Source organism: Nuphar pumila, chromosome 14 (genome assembly GCF_984573655.1).
Source record: "Nuphar pumila chromosome 14, dmNupPumi1.hap1.1, whole genome shotgun sequence".
Classification (NCBI taxonomy): Eukaryota; Viridiplantae; Streptophyta; class Magnoliopsida; order Nymphaeales; family Nymphaeaceae; genus Nuphar; species Nuphar pumila.
Window position 1 is genome coordinate 1,604,013 of NC_143262.1, and position 25,922 is coordinate 1,629,934.

The following is a 25,922-nucleotide window of genomic DNA, read 5'->3' on the forward strand; positions in this document are numbered from 1 at the left end:
CTTTCAATGTTCTTAATAAAAAGGCTCCTGAACCTTTTGAGCTTATATGCTCTGATGTATGGGGACCAACTCCCAACAACAACTACGCCTTCATACCAAAACAATTGGGGTCGGCGATATGAACCAACAAAGAAAATCATTCTGGGTCTTCCACATGAATCCTTCACCGCCAATCATTTCTATCCAATGCCATGTCCTCGGTGAGGTTCAAAGCATTCATATCCTTTCCTATCATCTCCATCCATGTCTTCCTAAGCCTACCCCGACCTCTTTTAACTAATATATTTTTCCATTTCTCCATCCTTCTAACTGGAGCATCATTAGGCCTTCGCCGAATATGTTCAAACCACCATAAACGATTCTCTTTCATCTTATTTTCAATGGGTGCAACGCTTACCTTCTTACGTATCTCCTCGTTCTGAATCTTATCTTTTATTGTATTTCCACACATCCATCTAAGCATACGCATCTCAGCTACACTCACTTTTTTAATATGATGTCTCTTGGTAGCCCAACATTCTGTACCATATAGTAAAGCGGGCCTACTAGTCGTCCTACAAAACTTTTCCTTCAACCGCAATGGCATTCTACGATCGCATAATACTCCAGTTGCACTTTTCCATTTCATCCACCCAACCTTTATCCTATGATTTACATCTCCATCAATTTCTCCATACTTTTGAATGATATATCCCAAATATTTGAAACAATCATCCACCGGTATTTCCTGCTCACCAAGTTTCACTACACTCCCATCACTACTTCGTTGCTTACTAAACCGACATTCCATATATTCTGTCTTACTCTTACTCAACTTAAAACCTCTTGCTTCCAATGTCTGTCTCCATAATTCTAACTTAGCATTAACCCCAGCTCTAGACTCATCAATCAAAACAATATCATCAGCAAACAACATACACCACGGCACATTTTCTTAAATTGATCTCGTAAGCTCATTCATCACTATAGCAAATAGGAAAGGGCTTAAAGCAGATCCTTGATGTAACCCAACCATTATAAGAAAATTGGTTGTCACCCCTCCACAAGTGCGGACATTGGTTACTACTCCTTCATACATATCCTTAATTATACTAATGTACTTGAGAGAAACATCTTTTTTCATCATTGTCCACCGGAGAACGTCCCTAGGTACTCTATCGTATGCCTTCTCCAAATCAATAAAAACCATATGCAAATCTTTGTTCCTCTCGCTATTTCTCTCAATAAGTTGTTCGATTGGGCCCATCGTGCCACCCGATCCGCCACAAAGGGCAGATGAACGACCCCGCGTGTATGACTCACTTGCAGGGACGGAGCCACGACGCAGGGAGGTACCCCTGCGCACCTACGCCAGGCGTGGTGGAGTTCGCACGCCCCAGAACCAGCTGCAGATAGAAGCTGACCCAGATCGCGGTTCGGATCCAAGTCTGGACCCGTGACCCGGGTCCAGTAAATAGCCTTTAAAAGGCCCTCCTAGGGTTGCGTGGGGCAAACTATTGGAAAGTTTCAGCCGTCATTCTCTTCCTGCGTTTTCTAATTCTTTATTACCTGCATCATGTCTTTCTTTTAAATCCTTTACTATTATTTGCTTTCCCTATTGTTTATTGAAACTATTTGAGATTAATAAAGAGGTTCAGCCACACCGATTCACGGTGGGCCTTTGTTTTCACTCCTCCTCCGATGTGGGCTGCATCAGCTTCCATAGTTGATCTTCCAGGCATAAAACCAAATTGATTCTCCGATATCATGACAACCTTCCTCAACCTAGACTCAATCACCCTCTCCCAAAGTTTCATAGTATGACTCATAAGTTTTATACCACGATAGTTTGTGCAATCTTGTATATCACCCATATTCTTATATAGAGGCATCAAAGTACTCTTCCTCCACTCATTAGGCATCTTATTTGTCCGCCAAATCTTGTCAAAAAGATTTGTCAATCATTCTAAACATTTCTCTCTCAAGCATTTCCAAGCCTCGATAGGTATACCATTTGGGCCAACTGCCCTTCTTGATTTCATTTTCTTCAAAGCCTCTGCAATTTCTTTTTTTTGAATCTTGCGCTTGAAGTCACAATTCATCTCATGAAAAGGAATGGACAAGTCTCCAAGATCCTGAGCATTACTTCCATTAAATAGCTTATCAAAATAATCTTTCCATCTCTCCTTAATCTCCTCATCTTTGACTAAAACCCTTTGTGTTTCATCTTTGACACATCTAATCATACCCAGATCCATCGATTTCCTATCTCTCATCTTTGCAAGCCTATAAATATCCTTCTCGCCCTCTTTGGTATTCAACTTGTCATAAACCTCCTTATATACCTTATCCCTCACGTTTAGAACTACTTTTTTAACTTCCTTCTTTGCTATCATGTTTCAATGGGGACCAACTCCCATTGATTCTTTACCTGGTTCTCGATATTATGTCATGTTTATTGATTCCTACTCTCGATATACTTGGATTTACTTCATGAAGCATAAATCACAAGTGTTCCAATTATTTCGAGAATTTCATGCAATGATTCAAACACAATTCTCGTCTAAAGTTAAGTGATTCCAATGTGATCTTGGGGGGAATATTCTTCAGATGACTTTATTGCTTTTCTACGAGATAATGGAATAACTTGGCAAGTTTCATGTCCTTACACTCCTCAGCATGATGGAGTTGCCGAACATAAACATCAACATATTGTTTAAACAGCCATGAGCATGATAGTAATGTGCCCACATCATTATGGACAGAAGTTTTTCATACAACTATTCACATAATAAATCGTTTACCCATGTCACTCTTGGAGTTCAAATCTCCATATTACACTTTGTTTGGGTGTCATCCCGATTACAGTGAACTACGGGTGTTTGGAAGTATATGTTATGTCCATATTGATGCTTCATTGAGGAATAAATTTCATGACAAAGTTGTTCCGTGCAAATTTGTTGGATATGCAGATGAGTATAAGGGGTTTAGGTGTTATGATCCCGCAGCCCGGCGGATTAAAATCTCTAGAAGTGTTGTGTTCGATGAGAAAAATTTTGGTACGTCTGTAGAACCTTCACAGTTAGTTGAAGTGTATGATCCATGGATGAGTGCTGAATTATTCGCAGAGCACACTTATGGAAATGAGATCAGCAATTCATTATCATGTCCTTCAGATGATATAAAAGATTTGCAATCTAATGCAAAGGGAAAGGATGACGCGGTGCCTCGTCGTTTTTCAGGATTTGTATACACTCAGCGAGAAGGGAGTAGGAGTTCTGAAAGTGTTAATAATAGGAGTCACGAACAAGAACAGAATAGGAGATCTGGGAGGACACGGCATCCTATACATAGATGGGTAAGCTACGAAAACTTCTCTTTGGATTTTAAACTTTTCATGACTCAAGCTGCAAAGCGAGATGAGCCTGTTTTCTTTGAGCAAGCATCTTAATCCCGAAAATGGATAGAGGCAATGAATGAAGAAATGGATGTCATGTGTGAATGTCAAACTTGGGAAATTGTTCCCAGGCCTCAAGAAAAGAATGTAGTAGGCTCCAAGTGGGTTTATAAAATAAAATATAAACCCAATGGGAGCATTGAGCGTTATAAGGCGAGACTCGTGGCCCGAGGATTTACACAACAGTTTGGTGAGGACAACGATGAGACATTCAGTCTTGTGGTTAAAATGGGCACTATTCGAGTAGTAATATCTTTGGTTGTAGAACATGGGTGGAAATTAAGTCAAATGGATGTTAAAAACGCATTCCTTCATGGTGATCTAAAGGAAGAAGTATACATGGAACAACCTCGTGGAAAAGAGATCCTCGACTATGGGTTTATAAATTGCGAAAATCTGTCTATAGTCTCAAACAGGCCTCGAGATCGTGGTTTGACAGTTTTTCTCTCAAAATCCAAGAATGTGGATTTCTTAAGAATGCACACACGCACATGGGCATACACATGCACACAGACACACATATAAAGTACAAATATAGTACTATATGTATGAAGGAAATTATAAATTTACACAAACTTTATTCGTTTACCAACATTACAATAACAGAAAAGAACTAAAAAATAAACCTTTTTCATATACTTTATGTAAATGAGTGCACAATAGGACTACTTTAATAAAACAATAACACCATAAAATTAAGGGCATGTTTGCAACAACCTATGAGAATGGGATTTTCTAGCCCTCCTGTGATTATAAATCACAACCACACAACTTTCACAGAGCAACACAAACATGTGAAAGTTATATCCTATGTCACAGGGATTCGGCCAACCAAGTGCCGCACTCGCGTTGACGCGGTGCGACGCGGGTGCGCGTGCGGTCAACGCACCCAAGGTCATAGTCATCCAAATTTTAGACTTAAAAAAAAGAAACCCGTTTGTAAAAGGGAATCGGAAGAGGGATAGGCATCAAAGCCGCTATCAGCATCATCTTTGCTGCCTTTGGTAGATCGAAGGCGGTCAAATCCCGAAAACCCAAGACAGCGCCTGGCAAACCCCCAACACCGGACCACAGTAGGATCGATGGTAGATTTAAAAAAAATAGAGGGGGTAAGGGTCACAGTAGGGTCGATGGTAGATTTAAAAAAAAAATAGAGGGGGTAAGGGTTAGAGGATAAAGGAAAAAATAGAGGGTTTTAGTCATCTTTTGCGCACCTCACACCGGCTGGTGGTAGTTGGGCTGGATCGAGAGGCGAGAGGGTGTGATTCCCCTCTTCTCTCTGTCGGCGAGCTCCCTTAAAGGACCAAGGAAAACAAGGCTTAGTTTCCTCTTTCTTTTCTCTATCTTTCCTCTCACCGTTGGCCACGGCTTGGTGGACGCTCCATAGTTGTGCGAGAGAGCTCATCCCCTCTAGTGAGTTGTTACCAGAAAACTGAAAGAAGCAGAGGTCTCCGACAGGAACTCTCGATGGGTGGTGCTGCTCGGTGGTGGCAGAGGACGTCATCGATGGGAACTCTCGTCGAGCGTCGCTGCTCGGTGGCAAAGACGAAGGAGGTCGCCGGCGGAAACCCTGAGGTCTAGGGTTTCAGTAAAGAGAAGGAAGAAGGGTCTTTCGTTCACTTAAAACAAGTTTTTTTTAATACTTTTTTAAGTTGCTTTTTTCTATTAAAGCCCATTTTATTATCAAATATTACTTTTAGGACCCTATGTTATTTATTGTTTTGAGGTTTGGTTTTTAAAATTTCATAAAAAATCGTTGTACTTTTATAAAAATACATAAAGGTGGTTTATACTTTCTGTTTAACTCAAAAAATTGTAAAAACAGGTTTTTGTGTTTTAATTTCATTAGTGTTACTGTTGTAAACTATTAAAACTTAAAAATTATATATATATATTATGCATATATATTTAATTTTTTATATTTTTGCCCTGCCACATCCCCGCACCCAAGTTTTTTTAAACTGTCGCATCCCCGCACCCGCACCCATGTGACAGGTTATATCATAGGCTGAGGAACCACAGTTGTCATCTATGTCACATGGGTGCAGGTGCGGGTGCGGGTGCGGGTGCGGGTGCAGGTGCGGGTGCGTCACTTTCAAAAAACTTGGGTTGCAGGGGTGCGGTCAATGCACCCAGGGTCAGGTTGACCGCACAGGGTGCCGCACCTGCGTCGCGTCGCATCGACGCGGGTGCGGCACCCAGTTGGCCGAGTCCCTGTGACATAGGTTGTCATTTTATACACCTTTTAACCAGTGAAAATTTATCACAAGTGTGAACCTGTGACCATGAAATCACAGCAGTCACCAAAACAAAAGTACCCTAAGTGTTTAAATGCATATAAGCTTTACCGTTAGAAGGGACAAATTCAATAAATAAAGTAAGATAGCGTGGTTACATTCAAATATAACATCTACCATATTACATTCTTTTTAAATTTTAAACAATGTAAAAAATGTATAATATTTTTACCAAAAACAAGAAATTAAAATTTCTAATAACGTGTCCCAACTTTTTGCTCCAGAGAAAAACATCTTTTAACTAAAGGAAACATGTGGGAGATGCATGGGAAACATGTTTCCCTTGAAAAGTGGACAGGTTTCCCATGTCACAGAAATGTTTTCCTCACATGTTTAAAAAAAACTGACAGATGATTTCAAAAACGTTTTTCCACATGTAAGTGGAGTTTCCAGTAATCATAGAAACAAACATCAAATATGTGGTGTTCCCAAAAAAATCAACTCAGTTTACAAGTTACCACTAATCTATGCAAGGACATTCATTAAGAGATGATGAGTCAAAAAGCCACGGAGATGAGTACACTCACATAATTTTCACACAAACGCTTCATTAGTGAATCCAAAAATTTGATGATATTGTCCCAGTGGCTGCTGAGGGACTGCTGAACAGAGCCAAAAGATGATCTTGATGTCTTTCCAGCAGGTATCTTCGCAATTTTGGGTGCCTTCCACATAAAGAAAACTGTAAGAAGCTAGTTGTGCTTCACATCCAAATAAACCAAAATCCTTTAACAATTGCAGCAGAATCAGAAGGCAGTGGGAAGCAAGAGCATTAAAAGCCCACATCATTCTTGTGGTTCAACATCTTATGGAGAAGTATAGCATCAGCTATGGAAAACAACAGTATAAAGATGCATTTTAGCCCCAACTGTTTCAATATTAATTTACGAGCAATTTTAAATTGACAACAATTTCCTGAATGCTAGACTGCAATTTTCTAAAATCCCAGAGATTTTTTTGATTACCAGCGGAATTCACTTAATATCACCAGACTAGGTAAGCCTCTATTGCTATTTGATATTTGCTTCTCTTGCTATCCAGAATATCAATAAAATGTATAATTATACTTGAATATTTGGAGTTCATAGTGTTAAATTTCTTAGAAGAATCATTTTATTTTACAAATCTAAAATAAGTAGATTTCCAATGAATCAAAGTTAGTAATTGGAAGTAAACAGAGCTGCAAAAAGGTTCTACGATGTGATTTTTTCTAGACCACAGTACCAAATGTTGAAAGTATTAAATGTATACGATAAACAAGATCAGAAGCACATAAACAGAAATACTGCATGAATAATAAAAGGCAAATCCACCTCTAAAGACCAACAAAAGCCATTTTTGAATAAGAAACTTAAGGACTGAAGAAAGAAGAGAAAAAGGAAAAACACATGCACAGATATGCAGGTGCAAATTTATCCAAGCACCTGAACTGGCATGCAACCATGCACACAGAGAAAAATTTGTGTGTAATGAAGCAAACCATTCTCATGGCCAATATAAAGATCTGAAGTTTTGAGCGACTTGTCTGGGATTTGAAACCAACAATTGGTCATAATAATCCAATTTTAAAAATTAGTCCATCATACTAAACCTTAATTAAGGCTAGTAGTTCAATTCAACAATTAAGAAACAAAAGTGAATCACAAGTCAAAAGAACACTTCCACAGTGGTGAATAATATGTATTCAAGTTAACTCGGTCATTAATTAAGTAAAGAAGACAAACAATAAGCGTCAATTATATTAGAAAGCTCATAACATCAAAAGCATAATGAAGGGCAGTTTGTTCTTGAAATGATAGCATTTATAGGAATCCAGTATGCTACAAATTTAATTGGTCAGGGATGAGGGTTGCAACCCAAATAGGAAAACCAGTAACTATGATTAGGGGAATCAACAAATAACAAGTACCTACCTGAATGCAGAGACTTAACATTGGCAGTATCTCCTTCTTCACATTATCACGAATCAATCCAAAAATCTTCTCTAAGCAAGCAGTAAGTTGTTGCTTAAAGAGTATAGCAGGGTACCGCGCCTCTACGTGTAATGCACCATCACCACTTCCATTGAGTAGCAAAGAGTTAACATTTGAAGGAGATTTGAAGCTCTGACAAATTGGAAAAAGAACCATTTCAGTAAATTAGGGCAGACTAACTTATTTAGAAAACAAGAGCACAAGAAAACAGAAGTGATGCAGTAGAAATAAGCCTTTGACCAAAGTTGTAGAACTTAGATAACAAGAAAGCAGCACCCAGAGACTAAAGCACATTTTAGGACCAATGAATATCATGATTGGTACAGGCAGCTAAACACCAGGATGCAGTAAAACACAGGAGAATCCATTATGAATGTTAACAGCACATAAAATTCAATGACAGACCAGACACCTAATATGCAGACCTTCAAAAATCAAAATTTTGAAAAAAAAATGTGCACACCCAAGACCAAATAGTCAGGGCATTTTCTGTTCAAAAGGATAAAACATGACCAAACAAAAGAAACAGTGCGTCACTATGTACGCCAAAAAAGCCATTAGATTGGATAAGACAAAGTTCTATTAAACCATTCACATCAGAGTTGCTTCAACACTAGAACTGGGTCTTTCACCAGCTTCTACATCAGTTAACCATGTGCTGATAGACCTTGTATCTAGAGTAAGAACATGTAACTTTTATTCTCTTAATCATACTCACCTACATAGTTCAAGGAAATTTCTCAACGAGGGTTTTTCTGGGAGATTTTCAATGTCTTTTTTCTCGGGAAAATCTTCGAAAAAACTTCAGAGTTTTAAAATTTTAAAAATATAAAAATACAATAAGAAAGAAAAGAGAACAAAAATTTCTACGAATATGCTTGTTTGATATAGAAGTAATAGATTCTGTATCATTTTCTTGCAAAAAATATTACCAACTTACATTAAATTACTGATAATATCACAATATTTTCAAAATATCGGTGATATCGATGACTCTGCACTTAATAATAAGAATCAGTATGCAGGCACCAAGATAACTAGGGTTTCAGAACATGTTCTACTTCTACATAATAGCATTGAATAGCTGCCCTACATTATTCAAGAACCTGAGATAGTTTCACTACTGGGAGCTCGCAACGGCTAGAAAAGGCTGGAGCCACAGGATTCACTGGACCAGCTAGAAAACAGTGAAGTAGCTTGGCAGACAGGATTTCTGGTCATTGGTGACCCTGTTTGCTGATATCAGTACAACTGTGTAACCTCGTTCTCCATGTCTGGGCATTTATCACCAATGGGTGTGTTCCCTTGCATGCAAGCACGCACGCACATGGATATTTTCAAAAAAGTCCAGCAAATTAGTGTTGACATTGGCATTTCACAATGCAGGTGTTGGGTGGTAAATAATGTACATATATAAAATATGTTTTCATATTTTTTTTTATATATTCAGTGAAGCTTTATCTTTATGCACAGACACGTGCATGCAGTGCAGAAACACACATGCACCCTTTCTTGAAAACACATCATGCCAGCCATACTGTACCCATCTCTCTCTCTCTCTCTCTCTCTCTCTCTCTCTCTCTCTCTCTCTCTCTCTCTCTCTCTCTCTCTCTCTCAAAAAAAAAAAAAAAAGAAACTTTCAAGGCTACATAAGCTCACAAGATTGTATGACTAAAGACAAGAAAAGAACAAGAGGTGGTTAATTCAGATTTTTTTAAGCTGTCAAAATTCTAAAAGCTACAGTTTTAATATTCTCCAAGTGATTGAGGAACCAAACTAACACCTAAAACCTGTCTCAAGGACACTTCATTTTCCCCTCCGTACTCGTGTCGACACACGTGTCCCTGTGTCAACGTGTCTGTCCCCGTGTAGACACGCATGTCCCCGTGTCTACACGCATCGACACCTGGACACGCCATTTTACCCTCCATACATACAAGTATGTATTCAATTTACCTATTTGTTAAGAAATGTGGTGCAAAATTGGAGTGAAAATTAGGGATGGCAATGGACCGGGGCGGGGCAGGGGACAAGGTCTCCACCCCCGCCCCGTTTCAAAATCCGAACCTCCATCCCTGCTTGCATCCCCGCACGGGGATGGATTTTAACCTCCATCCCCGCCTCATGTCCTCCATCCCCGGCCCAAATGGGGGCGAGGCAGGGCGGGGCCCCGTTTCCCCTTGGTCTATAGTCATCCCTTGAAGGATTGGGGACGGGGCGGGGCGAGGCAAGGCGGGGATTAGGACGGGGACGGGGTGGGGCGGGGAAAAAGCATAAGTCCATCACCACCTCCATCCCCGCACAAGGATAGATGTTAACCTTCATCCCCGCCTCCATCCCCGTTTCAAGCCCTTCATCCCCGGTCCAAACGGGGCGAGACAGGGCCCCGTTGTCCCCTGGCCCACTGCCATCCCTATTGAAAATCAGAACAAACAGAAAGCACCTTAGATCACTTTCAACATTCAATGAATAAGGGGTCAAAATGATTCAGGCTGTGCCATATGAAAGAACAAAAGCAGGGTGGTGAACCCAAGTCAAATCAGGCCCAAAGTTACCAAAGACAAGGATTTACTCTAATTGGGATACATAGTCTCTGAATTGCCAGTTGATCAACTACATACCACATCCTATTCAATATTGGAAAGATGAGCAAGTTACATGCAATCTCAATCCTACACATTATTTTAACCTGCAACAGGAACTTGAAAATGATTAATATAGCACGTGCATACAGACACCAAACAGTCCCGAAAATATGTAAGGTACATGAGCATTAAATGAATCTGAAATGAACGGAAGGGGAAAAGGAAAGGAAAAAGACACTAGAAGATAAACTCACTTGGGCCATCCTCCCAATCAGTCCTGTCGAACCTGTTAAACGACGCTGAGGAGTTGTGAGAAAGCCACTTGTCCTCAAGTTCTTTTGCAAGAAGCATAACAGAGTTGAAGCATTAGACAGCCAGTAGGGAAGGATTTTCTCCTCATCTCCTACCTGGAAAAAACGGAGTTAATGATTTACTCAATCAATGATAGCCAGGTATACATGTTTCAAATGATGTGGATGCAAATGTGTGGTTTTATAGAATGATTACTGATATTTGAGAATTACATGTGACCGACAAATGCCACAATTGAGGCAACTGGGTTAAGCAACCACTATGTTGCCGAAAAAATCATAAACAGAATCCTCAAACAAATAACCACATTTTGTACTACAAATCCAAAACACCAAAGATACAAAGCTGGACAAAGTTGACAGAGCCAGAACAAGTATACCACCTCAAGGACATCATTTGTGGCTTCAATTATGTGGTCAAAAATAAGAGTCCTTTCTGCCTCAAAGGCATGCCATCGCAGAAGGCATTTGAAAATAATGCAGGCCGCCACTGGTTTGCCATTTATAAACCCCAAATCCTCTTTAACACACTTCAGAACTAACTCATGATTTTCCTGAAAGGGCTAAGCATCTCAGATATGAACAGTATGCTTAAAAAATGCTATAAATTTTTTATGACATTTGAAAAGAAAAACAGGCACCTGATGCCTCTCACTAGCCACTTTTGACCGCCGGTCTGATGGAGCAAGCGGAACAGCTTTGATCATTCGAGAAGGAGTAGGTGATTCCTGCAACAATGATAAATGAAAAGTGACGACCATACCTACAAAACCTTACAAAAGATACCATGCAGCACAGATGAGGCAACCTAAGAACAAACAGTTCCGGTCAATGATGATAGACAGTGGAAATTAATAAAGGATATGTCACAAAAGACATGAAATGAATATACAGCACAGTCAAGCCAACTTACAAACAATTCCTTCCGATCAACAATTGGAAGTTCTTGCTTCCCAGGGTACCTCTGGTTCATTACAACAATGCACAACGTGAATGATACACCAAAGAATAATCTTTCTAAATTATGGTTGAAGTACAAATAAGCTGCAAAGCTTAAGTAATGGAAAAAAAAACACTGTAGACTGATTTTAAGTTTGAAGGAAAACCTCAGCAAAAGACTTGGTAGTTCCAAGAGTAGCATGTTTGGTGGTGGGAGAAATGCTCAACGCCTTTTGACGTAGGATACGGTTCTCATCCTCCAGGTTTGAGAGCTTGTCCTCAAGACTGAATTTCATTAAGGGGGGAAAACAAGAGAAACATTAAAGATAAAAAATTTTATTAGTTCTCAAAAATTACAACCAGCATCAAGCATGACAACCATTAACTCCCATAGTTGACTAACGGAATAAGTTTCACTAAAAATAACCTTCTTTAACAATTAATATTGCATTCAGGAAATAAGTATTAAGTGTCGTATGCTGGACCCAGTTTGGGTCTGACCCAGACCCAAACTGGGAAATCCTATTGACGTGTTTACTGGGGCACGCATGTAATTTGTAACTTGTTAAATTGTAACCTAATACCTAATGCTTAAATACATTAAACCAGGCCACGATAACACATTGAAAAGAATATCGTCAGCCAGTGTGCAGTAATATCGACTCAGCGTCTCATCTTCTTTCTCCCTTTTTTCTTCTCACCTTTCCCTCTTTTGCAGATCAGCCCAGGAGGAAACTTAAGTTCTAACATGGTATCAGAGCGTGGTTGGACCTAGGGCTCGGTGTTGATTCCAAAAAGGTATGACCTTAGAGATCATCTAATTTCAGCCAGGAAACTTTCCTTCTTCCCAATCTGGGTTATCGTTTTCTCTCTCAAACCACGATCTCTTCTTCTCTTCCAGTTCTTTTTGAAAGCACTGACGTGTTTTTCATCTGAAACCCTATCTTGAATCTCATGATTTCCTCTTTCTTCCTTCATCTGAAAATACGATTTCTTCTTTCTTCCTTCTCTAAAATTTGTTTTCTCATTTCTTTATTGCTGATTAATCTGCAAATATGATTAATCAATATCTCTTGAATCGTTGTTCGTACTTTCCTTTCTTCTCTTTCTGTTGGATCTGTTTTCCCATTCCTTTATCTGAATATTCATTGTTGATTAATCTGAAAACTCAGTTAATCAACGTGATCTGGCCCTTGTTCACGTGATCCGATATCTTGAATATGCACAACGTTGATTAGTTGTGCTTTGGCTTAATTCATAAATATTGAGTTGATAATTTGAGTATTCTCGTGATCTGAAAAAAAAAAAAGGATCTGAGTTCTGTTATAGTGAGTTCTCTTCTCTGTTATAGTGAGTTCTCTTCTGGACTGATTCTGAACAGTTACATTATCTTGAATTTTAAGTAATCATTTGATTGCCCTTTCTTAGAGTGCTTTCCATTTTATATTCTCGTGTCTCGTTACCATGGATTCTTTTCCATCCCAGTCTGGTTTGTCATCAAACTTCCTTAGTCAACTTGTTTCTGAAAAATTAAATAACTCCAATTTCCTGACTTGGAAGAGGCAAATAGTTCCTTTTATCAGGAGCCAAGATCTCTTTGGTCATCTAGATGGATCAATTCCAGTCCCACCAGAGTTCATTGCAAAGGAGGAAACCAACGCTCATGAGGCTGCATCGACTCACCGTGTTCGCAACCCGGATTATGTCTCTTGGATGAGAAAAGATCAGGCATTAACTGCCTACACCACCTCTACCTTGTCTCAGGAAGTACTAGTTGCTATCCCCGACGACTGCACAGCGATGGAATTGTGGAACAAGTTGGCACAGACATACTCTCAAATATCTAAGGCAAGAGTTTTATTCCTCAAGCGAGAATTCCAGCTTCTTAAGAAAGGTGGTCTATCTATCATGGATTACTTGAATAAGATGAAGACCATTACAGATCAATTAGCCATTATTGGATGTGAAGTGTCGGACAAGGATAAAGTGCAATAGACATTGAATGGTTTAGGCCCAGATTATCATGTATTGGTGACATCATTATTGTGCTTACCCGTGCTTCCCACATTTGAAGACCTCCGAGCAAAACTTCTACAATACGAAATGTCATTTAAAGGCATCGCTGAAGATTCTAGTGCTCAATCTGACTCCCAAGATGTCTTAGCCACTGGGTTCTCCTTTGGTCATGGACGTGGAGGAAATGGCTTCAGAGGAGGAAGAGGTCGTGGCAGGTTTGCAGGTCCAGGTTTGCTTCCCACACCCAATATGTCGTTCAACTCTAATGCGAAGAACCAAACTCAAAGAGTTGTCCCGACATGTTACCTGTGCAATAAAAAGGGACATATTAAGGCAAATTGCTGGTTTAATCCTCAAAATAAAGGCAAATTGCAAAACACTGAGAGCAAAAAGGAAGATAATGTTACCAAGTCCGATGGGGAGGTGAAACAACTTTTGTTGGCTGCACTGTCTGGGTTACACTTGAAACAGAATGATCAAGGATCATGGTATGTTGATTCAGGAGCAGCGACCCATGTTACAGGCGATGTTGGTAAGCTCTCGAACTCGGTTTCTTACTTTGGTAAAAATAGTATTGTTACTGGAGATGGATCTCACCATCACATTTCTCACATTGGTAATGCAATCATTCCTTTGTCAAAATCATCTCTCAATTTGTCAAATGTTGTTCATGCTCCTAACATAAAAAAGAACATCATCTCGGTGTCTAAACTTGTTGATGATACGCATTCTTATGTTGAATTCACTCCATCTTCTGTGTATGTCAAGGATCTTCAAACGAGGGAGACATTCGCTGAAGGGGAGCGAAAAGGAAATATGTACATCTTCAAGGAAGATCCACTTGCGCGTACCAGTCCCGTCTTGAAGCCCTTATTGAAGTCTAAGTCTTTTCAGTCTGAGTTATCTAAGTCAGGTCCTGAGTCTGTTTTTAGTCTTTCCAAATGTAATAAGCCAAGTCTTTGGCATGATCGTCTTGGTCATTGCAGTTATTCTTTTCTTGAGAAACTTGTATCAAGCAAATTAATTCTTAAATCAAGCTTAGCCCTTGAGGTCAGTAATAAAAAATGCCCCAGTTGTCAGATGCGTAAGAGTCATGTACTTCCTTTTGATTCTATAAATAAAAGAGCTTCAAGATCCTTTGAAATTGTTTATTCAGATGTTTGGGGTCCTGCGCCCGTATGCTCTTCTTCTAGCAGCAAATATTATCTCATCTTTATTGACAGCTGCTCTCGTTATACTTGGATATTCTTTATGAAGCATAAGTCTGAAACCTTTTCCATATTTCGCAACTTTCATGCCTTTGTTCGAAACCATTTCTCTAGCAATATTTTGCATTTTCATTGTGATGGAGGTGGTGAGTATACATCGAAGGATTTTACTGATTTTCTCCAAAGTAATGGAATAAAGCGTAGAGTGTCTTATCCACATACGCCACAACAAAATGAGGTCGCTGAGAGAAAGCACAGGCATATTGTTGAAACGGCCATGAGCATGATGCACGATAGTAATCTTCCCATTAGTTTGTGGACAGAAGCATTCCATACAACTGTCTATATTATAAATCGTCTGCCTATGATAGTTTTGCAAAATAGTTCACCATTTTGTTCTCTTTTAGGCATTCAACCCGATTATAATGCTCTGCGGGTGTTTGGATGCATTTGTTATGTTCATATTGATGATTCTCTCATGAACAAATTCCAACCAAAGGCTTCCAAGTGTAGATTTGTGGGATATGCCGATGATTATAAAGGCTATCGGTGCTATGACCCCATGACTAAGCGTATTAAGATTTCTAGGAATGTTGTGTTTGACGAGAATAATATTGAAGATGTATCATTTAATACTAGTCAAAGGATTCCTAGAGAAGAAGTTTATCATCCGTGGATGAATGCAGAATTATTTGCAGATACTTATGGTGATTGCTCACCTCAAGCATGCTTACCTCAATCTGGGGATCAAGTCGGTGGAGCTTCATACACTGAAGAAGGGGCAGACCCACAATCGCATCCTATTGAAAAATTTAAAGGGTATGTGTATGTGCGAAGAGAAAAAGGTACTCCCCCTGCTCCTCACATTGGATCAGATACTTATATGCCTGTTGGAAACTTGAGGAGATCGAATAGAATCAGACATCCTATTGACAGATGGGTCAGTTACAATAATTTTTCTATGGATCTTCAACTTTTTCTGTCTCAGGTTGATAAGCATGATGAACCTATAGGGTTTCATCATGCAGTGAAATCAAACAAATGGATTGAGGCCATGAATGAAGAAGTGGAAGCGCTTCATGAATGTCAGACATGGGAAATTGTTGCCAGACCTCCTAACAGAAATGTTGTTGATTCCAAGTGGGTTTATAAAATCAAATACAGACCCGATGGCACTATAGAACGATACAAAGCAAGACTTGTTGCAAAGGGGTTTACACAGGAATATGGTCAGGACTATTATGAGACTTTCAGTCCAGTGGTCAAAATGAGGACAATAAGAATTATAGTCTTTAGCCGTCAAACATGAATGGACATTGAGTCAGTTAGATGTCAAAAATGCATTTTTTCATGGAGACTTGAAAGAAGAAGTTTATATGGAACAACCTTCGGATATGTTGAGGGAGACCCGAGCACATATGTATGCAGATTAAAAAGAGCCATATATGGTTTGAAGCAGGCCTCACGCTCGTGGTTTGAGAGTTTCTCCTTAGAAATACAGAGGCATGGGTTTTGTAAATCTCTCTTAGACCACTCCTTATTCATCTTCAAGGATAAAGGCATAACCACCTTGTTGTTGATATACGTTGATGATATTATAGTTACAGGGAACTCCATGAATCACATTGAAGAAATAAAAGGACTATTAAGTCAAAGGTTTAAGATGAAAGATTTGGGAGATTTGCGTTATTTCCTTGGAGTCGAGGTAGACAGGAAGGATGGTTACCTGACCTTGATACAACATAAATACACACTAGATTTATTGAAGAAATTTGGTATGCAAGACTGCAAGCCTTTGTCTACACCGAGTGTCTTACATCAAAAGCTCAGTTCACAAGATGGAGATTTGTACCTGGATCCTACAAGATATTGAAGTGTAGTTGGCATGCTTCAATATCTTACCTTTACTCGCCCTGACATTGTTTATTCTGTCAATCAAGTGTCGCAGTTCATGCATGAGCCATGAACAGGGCATATGGATGCAGTCAAGAGGGTGTTGAGATACTTAAAAGGTACTATTTGAGATGGGTTGGTGTATCAGAAAAGTTGGAAAAAAGGAAGCATGCATGATGTCATGGTCTACAGTGATGCAGACTGGGCAGGAGATCCTGATGAAAGGAGATCGGTTTTCGGATATTGCATCTTTCTCGGGGAGAACCTAGTATCCTGGAGCAGTAGAAAACAAAAAGCAGTGGCTAGATCAAATATTGAGGCTGAATATCGATCAAAGGTTGCTGCAACTGCTGAAGCTACTTAGACGAGACATTTGTTGAATGAATTAGAAGAACAGATTTCCAAGTCTATTTTATTGTGTGACAATCAAAGTGCCATTAACATATCCTTTAATCCTATTTTCCACAGTAAGACAAAGCACATTGAGATAGATCAACATTTCATTCGACAGAAGGTTGAAGACAAAGAGATTGAACCTCATTTCATTTCTACAGAAGACAAAGTGGCGGATTTGTTTACAAAGGGTTTGACGAAAAACAGATTTTGGTTCCTGAAGAACAAGTTGTCCATGGTTCAAGACCATGCACAACTTGAGGGAGAGTATTAAGTGTCGTATGCTGGACCCAGTTTGGGTCTGACCCAGACCCAAACTGAGAAATCCTATTGACGTGTTTAATGGGGCACGCATGTAATTTGTAACTTGTTAAATTGTAACTTAATACCTGATGCTTAAATACATTAAACCAGGCCACGATAACAGATTGAAAAGAATATCATCAGCCTGTGTGCAGTAATATCGACTCAGCGTCTCAACTTCTTTCTCCCTTTTTTCTTCTCACCTTTCCCTCTTTTGCAGATCAGCCCAGGAGGAAACTGAAGTTCTAACAATAAGTTGTGGGTTTATTAACGTGTTCATCTATAATCAAGTCATTTCTGTAAAACAACTATTTTCTAGGTGGCTCAGTTAGATAAGATTTATGTCATGGACATGAGCATGGGAGATGACAAGGCAAAGACAGCATGGCAAGGACTTCTGTAAAGCTGTAAGGTGGCAGAAAAACATATAGTGCCTAATGCAATAAGACAAATAAAAGATATTAAATACAAAAGCATGGACACCTCAAAATATACATCGACACTTTTCCACCTTGAAAGCATAAGTTTATGATTAACAACCTAACATATTATGATTATGGGTGGACAAAAAGCTCAAACTTGAATATAAGATTGCTAAAAGCTCTTTTAAATTTGTATCGAATATATAAAACATGTAATATGTCATATTGTATGATTATAAAAATAAAAAGTCAAGATAGTGCAACTGTAAAGTGGTTTTCATGTCATTTAATAAAGGGGATGGCTCAAATTCCACCATCTCCACTTTATATAAAAAGTTGAAAAAGATATATGCATTCTTCTTGATCAACATGCAGACAGAGCTTAGCCAAGCCAGGTGCAAGCATCCAGCTCAAGTTTGGTTTGAACTTGAGCCTGTTAATTTTACTGTTAAGCCAAAGCTCAAACAAGCCAGACTCAGCTTGAGTTGGGTCATGTGCAGCCTTAATTGCAATAAACAAAAGCTTAAAATGATAGACAGCACATACATACTACATGCTTGGTTATGGGGCTATGTCCACCCGAAAGATTTAAGAAGGATATACTGGGTAGACGTACACCTGGTGTTATCACCACACAAGAGATTTGAAATAAAAACATTACACGTGGACGTGGCCACTGGGTTTGCTTCAAAGTTACCAGAAGCGCCATAGGGCATGGGGAAGTGTGCTTCCCCGAAGCACGAAACATGGTGCTTCCGAAATGTGCCGGGAAGTGCCAAAAAAATTGGGAAGTGCGCTTCCCAATTTAGGGGAAGTTCGCTTCTCCTTTTTTCATTTTTTTTGTGTTTTTATTTTTATCTTTCTTTCTTTTTTCTCTTTTTTGCTTCTCCCTCGCTTCCGGTTCGCTTCTTAGGTCGTTTCTGAGACGATTTCTGGTTCGCTTCCAAGTCATCCTGCGCTTCCCACTTCCTAAAATTTTGAAAGTGCCTCGCTTCCGACTTCTGCTTCTCGAATCACTTTCTGCTCCCGCTTCCCCGACTGGCAACTCTGGTTTGCATGTTGTAATTCACAAGTTGTGGGTCGTGAAGGCCAAAAGCCCAGATTTTGTGGCATAGGTTCATTTTAGCTAAAAATGTCTCAAGTTAGATTCGAATGCCATGGTTTGGGTAGTGGATTTCAGTGCAAAGTATAGGAGCCAGACTCTATGCCAATGCATGTCCACCAAGTGTTACTACCTTAAATAAGAGTTTGGAACACCGAACAAAATCTGTACAACAAAAGCATCAAAAAATTGAAAAATCTATATGATACAGAATTAATTTTACAATATGATTAAGTGCTTTTACTATGCATAGCACGCTTTGAAACTTGTCAGAGTGAATAATTCTAGAGCAACTGAGAGTCCAAAATGACATAAATAAAAGAAGAGATCTTCGAATTCCTAAAACCACTATTGATATCCATGTTGGGGACACAGTGATTTGAGGCTGGAATAATTGTGGTATGGTGCTCGAAACCATAAGTTAGTCATCATGGTTGCCTTTGGACTAGATTTGAACCAACTAATGACTGAGGAAGCATCTGTAGTCTGTACTGCACAACCAACTTCTCTACTTCATCTGATATTATAAATTCCATCAAAATCTTCAAGAGGTATGTGATTTAAAATTGACATTTTATCTATATTCATAGGGTTCCCCAGTATTAGTACCGTAGATTTTATATATCCTTGAACAGAATGTTTTCATGATTTGGTTTACGCTACATTCTTACAGGCACCAAAAAGCCATGCAAGTTGAACAGAAAGGCGGAGCATCATAGTTAAACAGTATCAATCACCACAATCATCAAGCTTGAATGTTCAAATAACCAAGCACAACCTTTGCATATTCTGCTGAAGTTTCAAACACTTTTCCTCAGATTCACGCAATTTCTGTTTGTTTTCATCACTATTCTTTTGGGCCAGAAAAATCTCATCCTCCAGCACCACATTTTTATTGCGCAAAGACTCAACTAAACCCTGCAAGAAGGTAGAGGAGCAAGGGAGGAACATGAATTCCAAGGAGAGACAAATCTGACAGAATGAAAACAAAGCTAAAAGCATATACACACCATAACATGAAAAAAACTATATCTTTCAGAACAGTTTATACATGTTACTCTCCAGAATATATTATGTACAACAACCCCCCAATGATGAGACAGGACACACAAGTGCAACAATTATAGTTGGCTAACATGCTATTCAAGAAATGCATAGCTATTCAAACTACCTGAATATCGATTACTTTGAAAAAACAACAATAATGAGATAGCTGGACGGCAAAGTCACACCATCATAACTGAGGGGTCTCAGGTTCAAAACTGTGTGTGTGAGTGTGTGTGAGTGAGAGAGAGAGAGAGAGCATTAATGCCATGATACCTGATTGAAACCATACCTTCAATAACACATTCTCTTTCCTTTCTTCTACCAAGCAAACAAGTTTACCATCCAAAGATTCCTTTTCTTTTGCAGCACATTCTAGCTCTCCCTGAAGCACAACATTTTTGTCACACTCTTCAGCGAAATTTAGTTTAGCAGCATCCAGTTCATCTTTCAAATCTTGCAAGGCATTCTGAAGCTTCATCATTTCTACTTCCTTTGCCTCTTCAATCGACACCTATGTTTGAAGCATGCTTAAAGATATCAGAACTATTTGTTACTTTAATGACAAATATGAAACATCTAAGCACATCTGCAATGCGAAGAAATCTGGCATCTTCATATAAGTCACTGGGAGGACAAAGAGACCCATTACAAATATATGTTTGGATCAGTTTTCTTGCAAGACCAAAAAACAACCTAGATAACAAAAAGGTGCAGCTTGATCACAGAGGTAGGGGTGAGAGTATGTAGGGTACAACATGGAAATTTCAGTAAGCATGGACACAGGTTGTATATACAATTATACATACATATAGACATAGGGAATATATCTGCTATAATTGTTTGCATGTTGAATCTGGTTGGAGTTGACATCGTAGATGTGTTCACCAATATTGATTGTCAGCAATCAACTGCTGGATCATGTTTTTTTGACAAAAGAAACATGTTTTTATGAGTCAAGAAATTTTAAAGCATTTATGACCATCGATTTTTGGATCGCCACAAAAACCCACTCACATGTTTGAATGTGTTTAACATGGTTTTTTAAATCTATATAAATCAAATGGGTACCACCATAAGTTGTGGTTTGGTACCAAAACAGAGGCACCCATACAAATAAACACACACATACAAGATTGGATGAAAACAATAATTATGCACATTAAAAATGCATCCAAATGAACCCTCATGTTTGACCAAAATGTGTCTTGTCAGGTCCAGATCCAAAGCTGGTCTGACCTGTACTCGAATACCAGTATCATACTTAGGGGTGTCAACGGGTCAGGTTTACCCAGACCCGACCCAGACCAAACCCTATAGGGTCCGGGTATGGTGACAAATAAGAAGACTGAAGACCCAATGAAGACCCGGGTCCGAACCCAAAGGTCTGATTAATACATGGACTCAGGTACAGTTTGTGAAAATTTAAACCAGACCCGGGCCCGACCCGAGTTCCAATTAAGACCCACAATTTTTCAATGTGAAAAAGATAAAAAATATTATTTTACTGGGTATGGTCTGGGTCTGGTTCATGTAGTTCTTATCGGTCCGGGTATGGTTTCTCTTATAGTAGACCGAATTAGACCCGAGTCCGGACCTGATACCATACCCAAAACCTGATCCAAGTCTGGTTCCACCTGGGTCCAAACCAAACTCGACCTGTTGACACCCCTAATCATACCCTGTCGACATAGGAACCTGAGCCCTCTTGAAAGTACCCATATTACTGCACTGGGCAAATTGCACATGTAGACAGACAAAAAGTGAATGATAGGATAGCCGAAAAGCATCACAACTTATCATGCCCGAGTTAAAATTCAACTAAGGCTGCACAAAGAACCAAGCTAGATCGGGTTCGGCTCAAACCCATCCGAATAAATACATGAACCAAGCTTGACCCCTTGAATTTAGGGAATCAAGATTTTCAGTAGCAAGAATCATGAGTTCTAAATACTTCCTACTTGTTTTAGGAACAAGTTATTTCTGTTAAAATGTACACATTGTGCGTGTGTGTGTGTGTGTATATATATATATATATATATTAGTCAACTCAATGCTGACTAGCCATTAGAGCTTCTAACAGCCAGATCATTTAGCTGTTGGAGCTAGTTCAACAGCTAGAAGCCCCTCTCATTTGGTGTATATATAGGGGATCTTCCCATCCATGTAAGGCATGCATTTTGTGAATTAATAAAATAATGTTTTTTATATTGTGAGCTCTTTTGGTGTGTGCCCTTTAGTGGCCTTTGTGAGTGTGCCCATAGTGGCTCCTTGTGCTTGCCCATTTGGGTACTTTGGTGGACATTTGTTCTCGTTTGGTGGTTCCACTCTCCTTACAATTTCCTGCTTCTATATGCAGCTTCATAAGCATCAGTCCAACAAAGGCAATAGTAACACATATCAACCATAATAACATAGCAGCCATAGCACACTAATCCACAGAGAAAGAAGCAATGTAAAATTTTGGATATTTTTATATAGTTGCAACTACTTTAGAAAACTTGACAATCATGATTTTAGAGAAAGAAAAAGGAAAACAACAGAATGAATGCAACACAAAAGGCAAAACACTATTTTCATAAAATGAACAGAATACACTGTAATTTAGGGATGTCAATGGCTCGGGTGCAACCCAACACCTGACCTGAATCCGAGTCCATAGAGCGGGTTGGTAGCCAAATCTGGTTCCGATTAATAAACGGATCTGGATTTGGCATTAAATTTTGCATTCGAACCCAAACCCAACTAAAAACCTGACCCAGTTAAGTGTAAATACCAGGTTTTAAACTAGTCGGATCCGGGTTTGGTTTTATCTTTTTTTCATCTGTATCTGAATCCGATTAGGCCAAACCCGTTTAAGTCAGAGTTGGTAATGCCTAGATCGGACCCAAATCTGACCTATTCACATCCCTACTGTAATAAAAAAACTATGATAGCACTAGGGCACAAGTTTGAGTTATGAACATCATAAAAGTTCAAAAATCTGTTCCTAATCATAAAAAAAGTCGCAAAGTAAAATAATGTAGAAATAAGAGACACACTCGCAATCGTTTCTCTAATTGAAGACGCCAAGTTAGGTCTTCCAATTGCTTCTCTAGTTTAGTTTTTGCTTCACGCAAAGCACCAGCTTCATTTGCTTCCTGTCAAATGTAACCAACTTGTTATGTATAATATATTTGCATTAATGGGAATGTATAAACTGTAAAGAAATGCCTAAACAAGTAGTACAAACTAAAATCATTAAAGCAGTACAAAAACTTAATAAGAGTGTTCTCCAGATGATGATCCGTGATGCATTCATATCAGGATGCATTGGCTAACTGGTCAAATTTACTTCACAAAAGGAAAATATGCATATGAACAACCAACTTGGCTATGAAGCCATCATGGCATATGACCAAACTTTTTATAGCTCAATGAGGAACACACATTCTTATATCAGGTCCACAAATGTGGATTACAAAAGCCAAGAGGAAGAGGCATTCTCAATGACATATTTCCAATATAAAAATTGGGCAATAAATTGCACACATTTCCTATTGCTTTTCTCATAGGACGTGAAATAATCATGCCCTGCAAGAGAATGGGCCGGGCAGAGCAATGGATGCCACAGTTTTCCTGCAGGGAGCGGAAGTTTCATATGAAAAGCCTTCTCTGAGGGGCGGGGGGCAGGGGAATCCCAGCTCCACGAAAAAGGACACCCATGGGAAAGCCTTAACCTGTGTGCCCTTTCATGTGTTAAAACAAAACTCAAGTGGAGGTGCACACATCAATTTTGAGGAGATCAACTCAAAACACTGCACAATTTATCAAAAAGTAGAAAGATAAACACGAGTCAACCCCTCTTTATTAGGGTTAACATAATTATTTCCATGACAAAAATGTCATTATCTAACAAGTAAAATAGCTAGAATGACAAACGACTTAACTATTTACATCTATGTATATTGACAAACCCGGTTTTACCTACAATTCGACAAAGTAGCCCCTCCAACTAGTAATATGATATTCTCACATCCAGGAGTACTTTACTTCCCTCCTTGTTGGAACAAACGGGCCCTTAATGGTCTAAGGGAAAAAACAAGGAAAACAAAACTCATTTGAGGCTGTTACTATCCTTACTGCCAAGGTCAAAGATTACCTAATATTTCATATAAAGGAATTCGGGAAGACTTTCATTAGATTGCAAAACATGGAAAAGGAAATACCAAACAGCAATACAAAGAAATTGCATTTGTTCTCCATCTCAAATACAGAAAAATTTTCACCTTGCATGCTTTATATGTAAGTTAGAACAAACAACTCGTCTATTAACCACAAATAATGTTTTCATCGTGTGTCCTTTCAGGCAGGAGAATCCATCTTTCAGATGGATCAACACATTCAGCAATGGGACCATCTACTGGTTGCAAAAGCACAATATGACACAAACTTCTACATAGACAGCCAGTCAAAGAACATTCTCGTTTAAAAGGCCATAGAAAATTCCTCTAAACTTGCAGACAATGGCTTAGATGAGGCCATCCATGACTTCTTGGTCAAGGCGGCTTTGCTTGGTTTTAATCACCTGAATAAATAATTTTCTCTAAATATTTCAGATGTCAATAGCATTTTAATTAGTCAATCCATGGAGTGGAGTACCCACAGCAATTCAATGGTTTGTGCAGACCAAAGTTTTATGTCAGATCTGACACAAAAACTTCTACAAAAATTTAGTTACATGGTGAGGTTTGTTACTTCATGACTTGCCCAAGCACAAACTACAACCTATAAAGCATAGTCACCTATATTGTTCAAGGTACTTTCTAAGTGAGGGTTTTCCCCAGAGAGATTTTCAAAAGTTTGTATTTCTTGGGAAAATCTCAGGAGTTCAATTTTTATTTCAAAAATATAAAGAAACAAATTTTAAAGGGTTTTAAAATTTTAAAAGAAACAAAAGAATAGGAAATGCAAACTTAAAATATAAAAAAAAGAGTTTTTTCCCAAAAATATTATAATATTATTACGATATTATCATGATAATATCATGATATTTTGAAAATATCGTGAGATATTCCAGATATTACCAGCTGCCTTCAAATAGCCGATAATAAAGCTATAGTTTCAAAGTATCGCCGATATAGGTGACACTAATATAAAGAAATCTATCACTGATATACACAGCCATTACTAAATTTACAACAGGAATACAACAAACTGAGATATGCCTTTACCCAGATCTACAGAGATCAGATCAGACATCAATATGTACACAAACAAGCCAATACAAACTATCACGGAGCATATCCACTTGCATTTGTCAGACAAGGAAAAGAAAAAATGTTGCAGTTCAAAAAGAAAGTTACATATACCAGTCTAAGCCTCCGAAGTTCTCTTCTAGCAAGCTTCCTTCTCCAAGCACATTGAATTGCTATTACTGAAGCACGACACTTCTGAAAAAAGGAATAGGCTTTCCACATCCTCCAAAAGCCCTTTACCAACAAAATAATAATAATAATTAGACAATAGAAAAAAAAGAAGAAGGCAAGAGTAAAGACTGTACAAATAGAAGTAACCAAAGAGGGTAAAAAGGCTCAAAACATAATGGAAAAAATTTGCAGCGAATAAAAACAGTTTAAACATGTTTTCTAGCTATCCACCCCTGAATACAATGATAGCCAAACATGTTTTCTTCCTATGACCTTATAATGTTTGATCTAAAGTAACAATGAAAGCACTTTCATATAAACAGTGCTCTTGAAACACTTGCCTAAGATCATAGGATGCATGAAACAAGTATATTCAATAGCAGCTGCAGCCTCACATTCTAAGCAGCATGTGTACTCAAGGTTGTATGTATTGTATCGTTATCCGTATCAATCGGGCCCAAAATAAGATATGTATCGTACTATATCGTAAAAAATCATATTTTTTTAATAAAAAAATCTTGAAAATAATAAAAAACTAGCAAAAATTCTAAAAAATCATAACACATGAAACAATGATGAATTGCAAGAAATA

The 25,922-nt window shown here is 38.7% G+C and overlaps 1 protein-coding gene across 2 annotated transcripts in view; it reads right to left on the bottom strand.

Moving 5' to 3' along the window:
• LOC149816029 (protein OPAQUE1-like) overlaps window positions 1-25,922 on the bottom strand; it is a 115,075-nt gene that overhangs the window by 18,567 nt on the left and 70,586 nt on the right. For both annotated transcript variants that reach the window (XM_089987579.1, XM_089987578.1), the window contains exons 22-32: window positions 25,274-25,393; window positions 22,964-23,062; window positions 20,215-20,436; window positions 19,657-19,796; window positions 11,709-11,826; window positions 11,516-11,566; window positions 11,244-11,330; window positions 10,986-11,156; window positions 10,546-10,698; window positions 7,647-7,838; window positions 6,261-6,398 (exon numbers count right to left, since the gene is read on the bottom strand). In XM_089987579.1, the coding sequence (XP_089843705.1) occupies window positions 6,261-6,398; window positions 7,647-7,838; window positions 10,546-10,698; window positions 10,986-11,156; window positions 11,244-11,330; window positions 11,516-11,566; window positions 11,709-11,826; window positions 19,657-19,796; window positions 20,215-20,436; window positions 22,964-23,062; window positions 25,274-25,393 (1,491 nt within the window). The remainder of the gene's footprint in view (window positions 1-6,260; window positions 6,399-7,646; window positions 7,839-10,545; window positions 10,699-10,985; window positions 11,157-11,243; window positions 11,331-11,515; window positions 11,567-11,708; window positions 11,827-19,656; window positions 19,797-20,214; window positions 20,437-22,963; window positions 23,063-25,273; window positions 25,394-25,922) is intronic.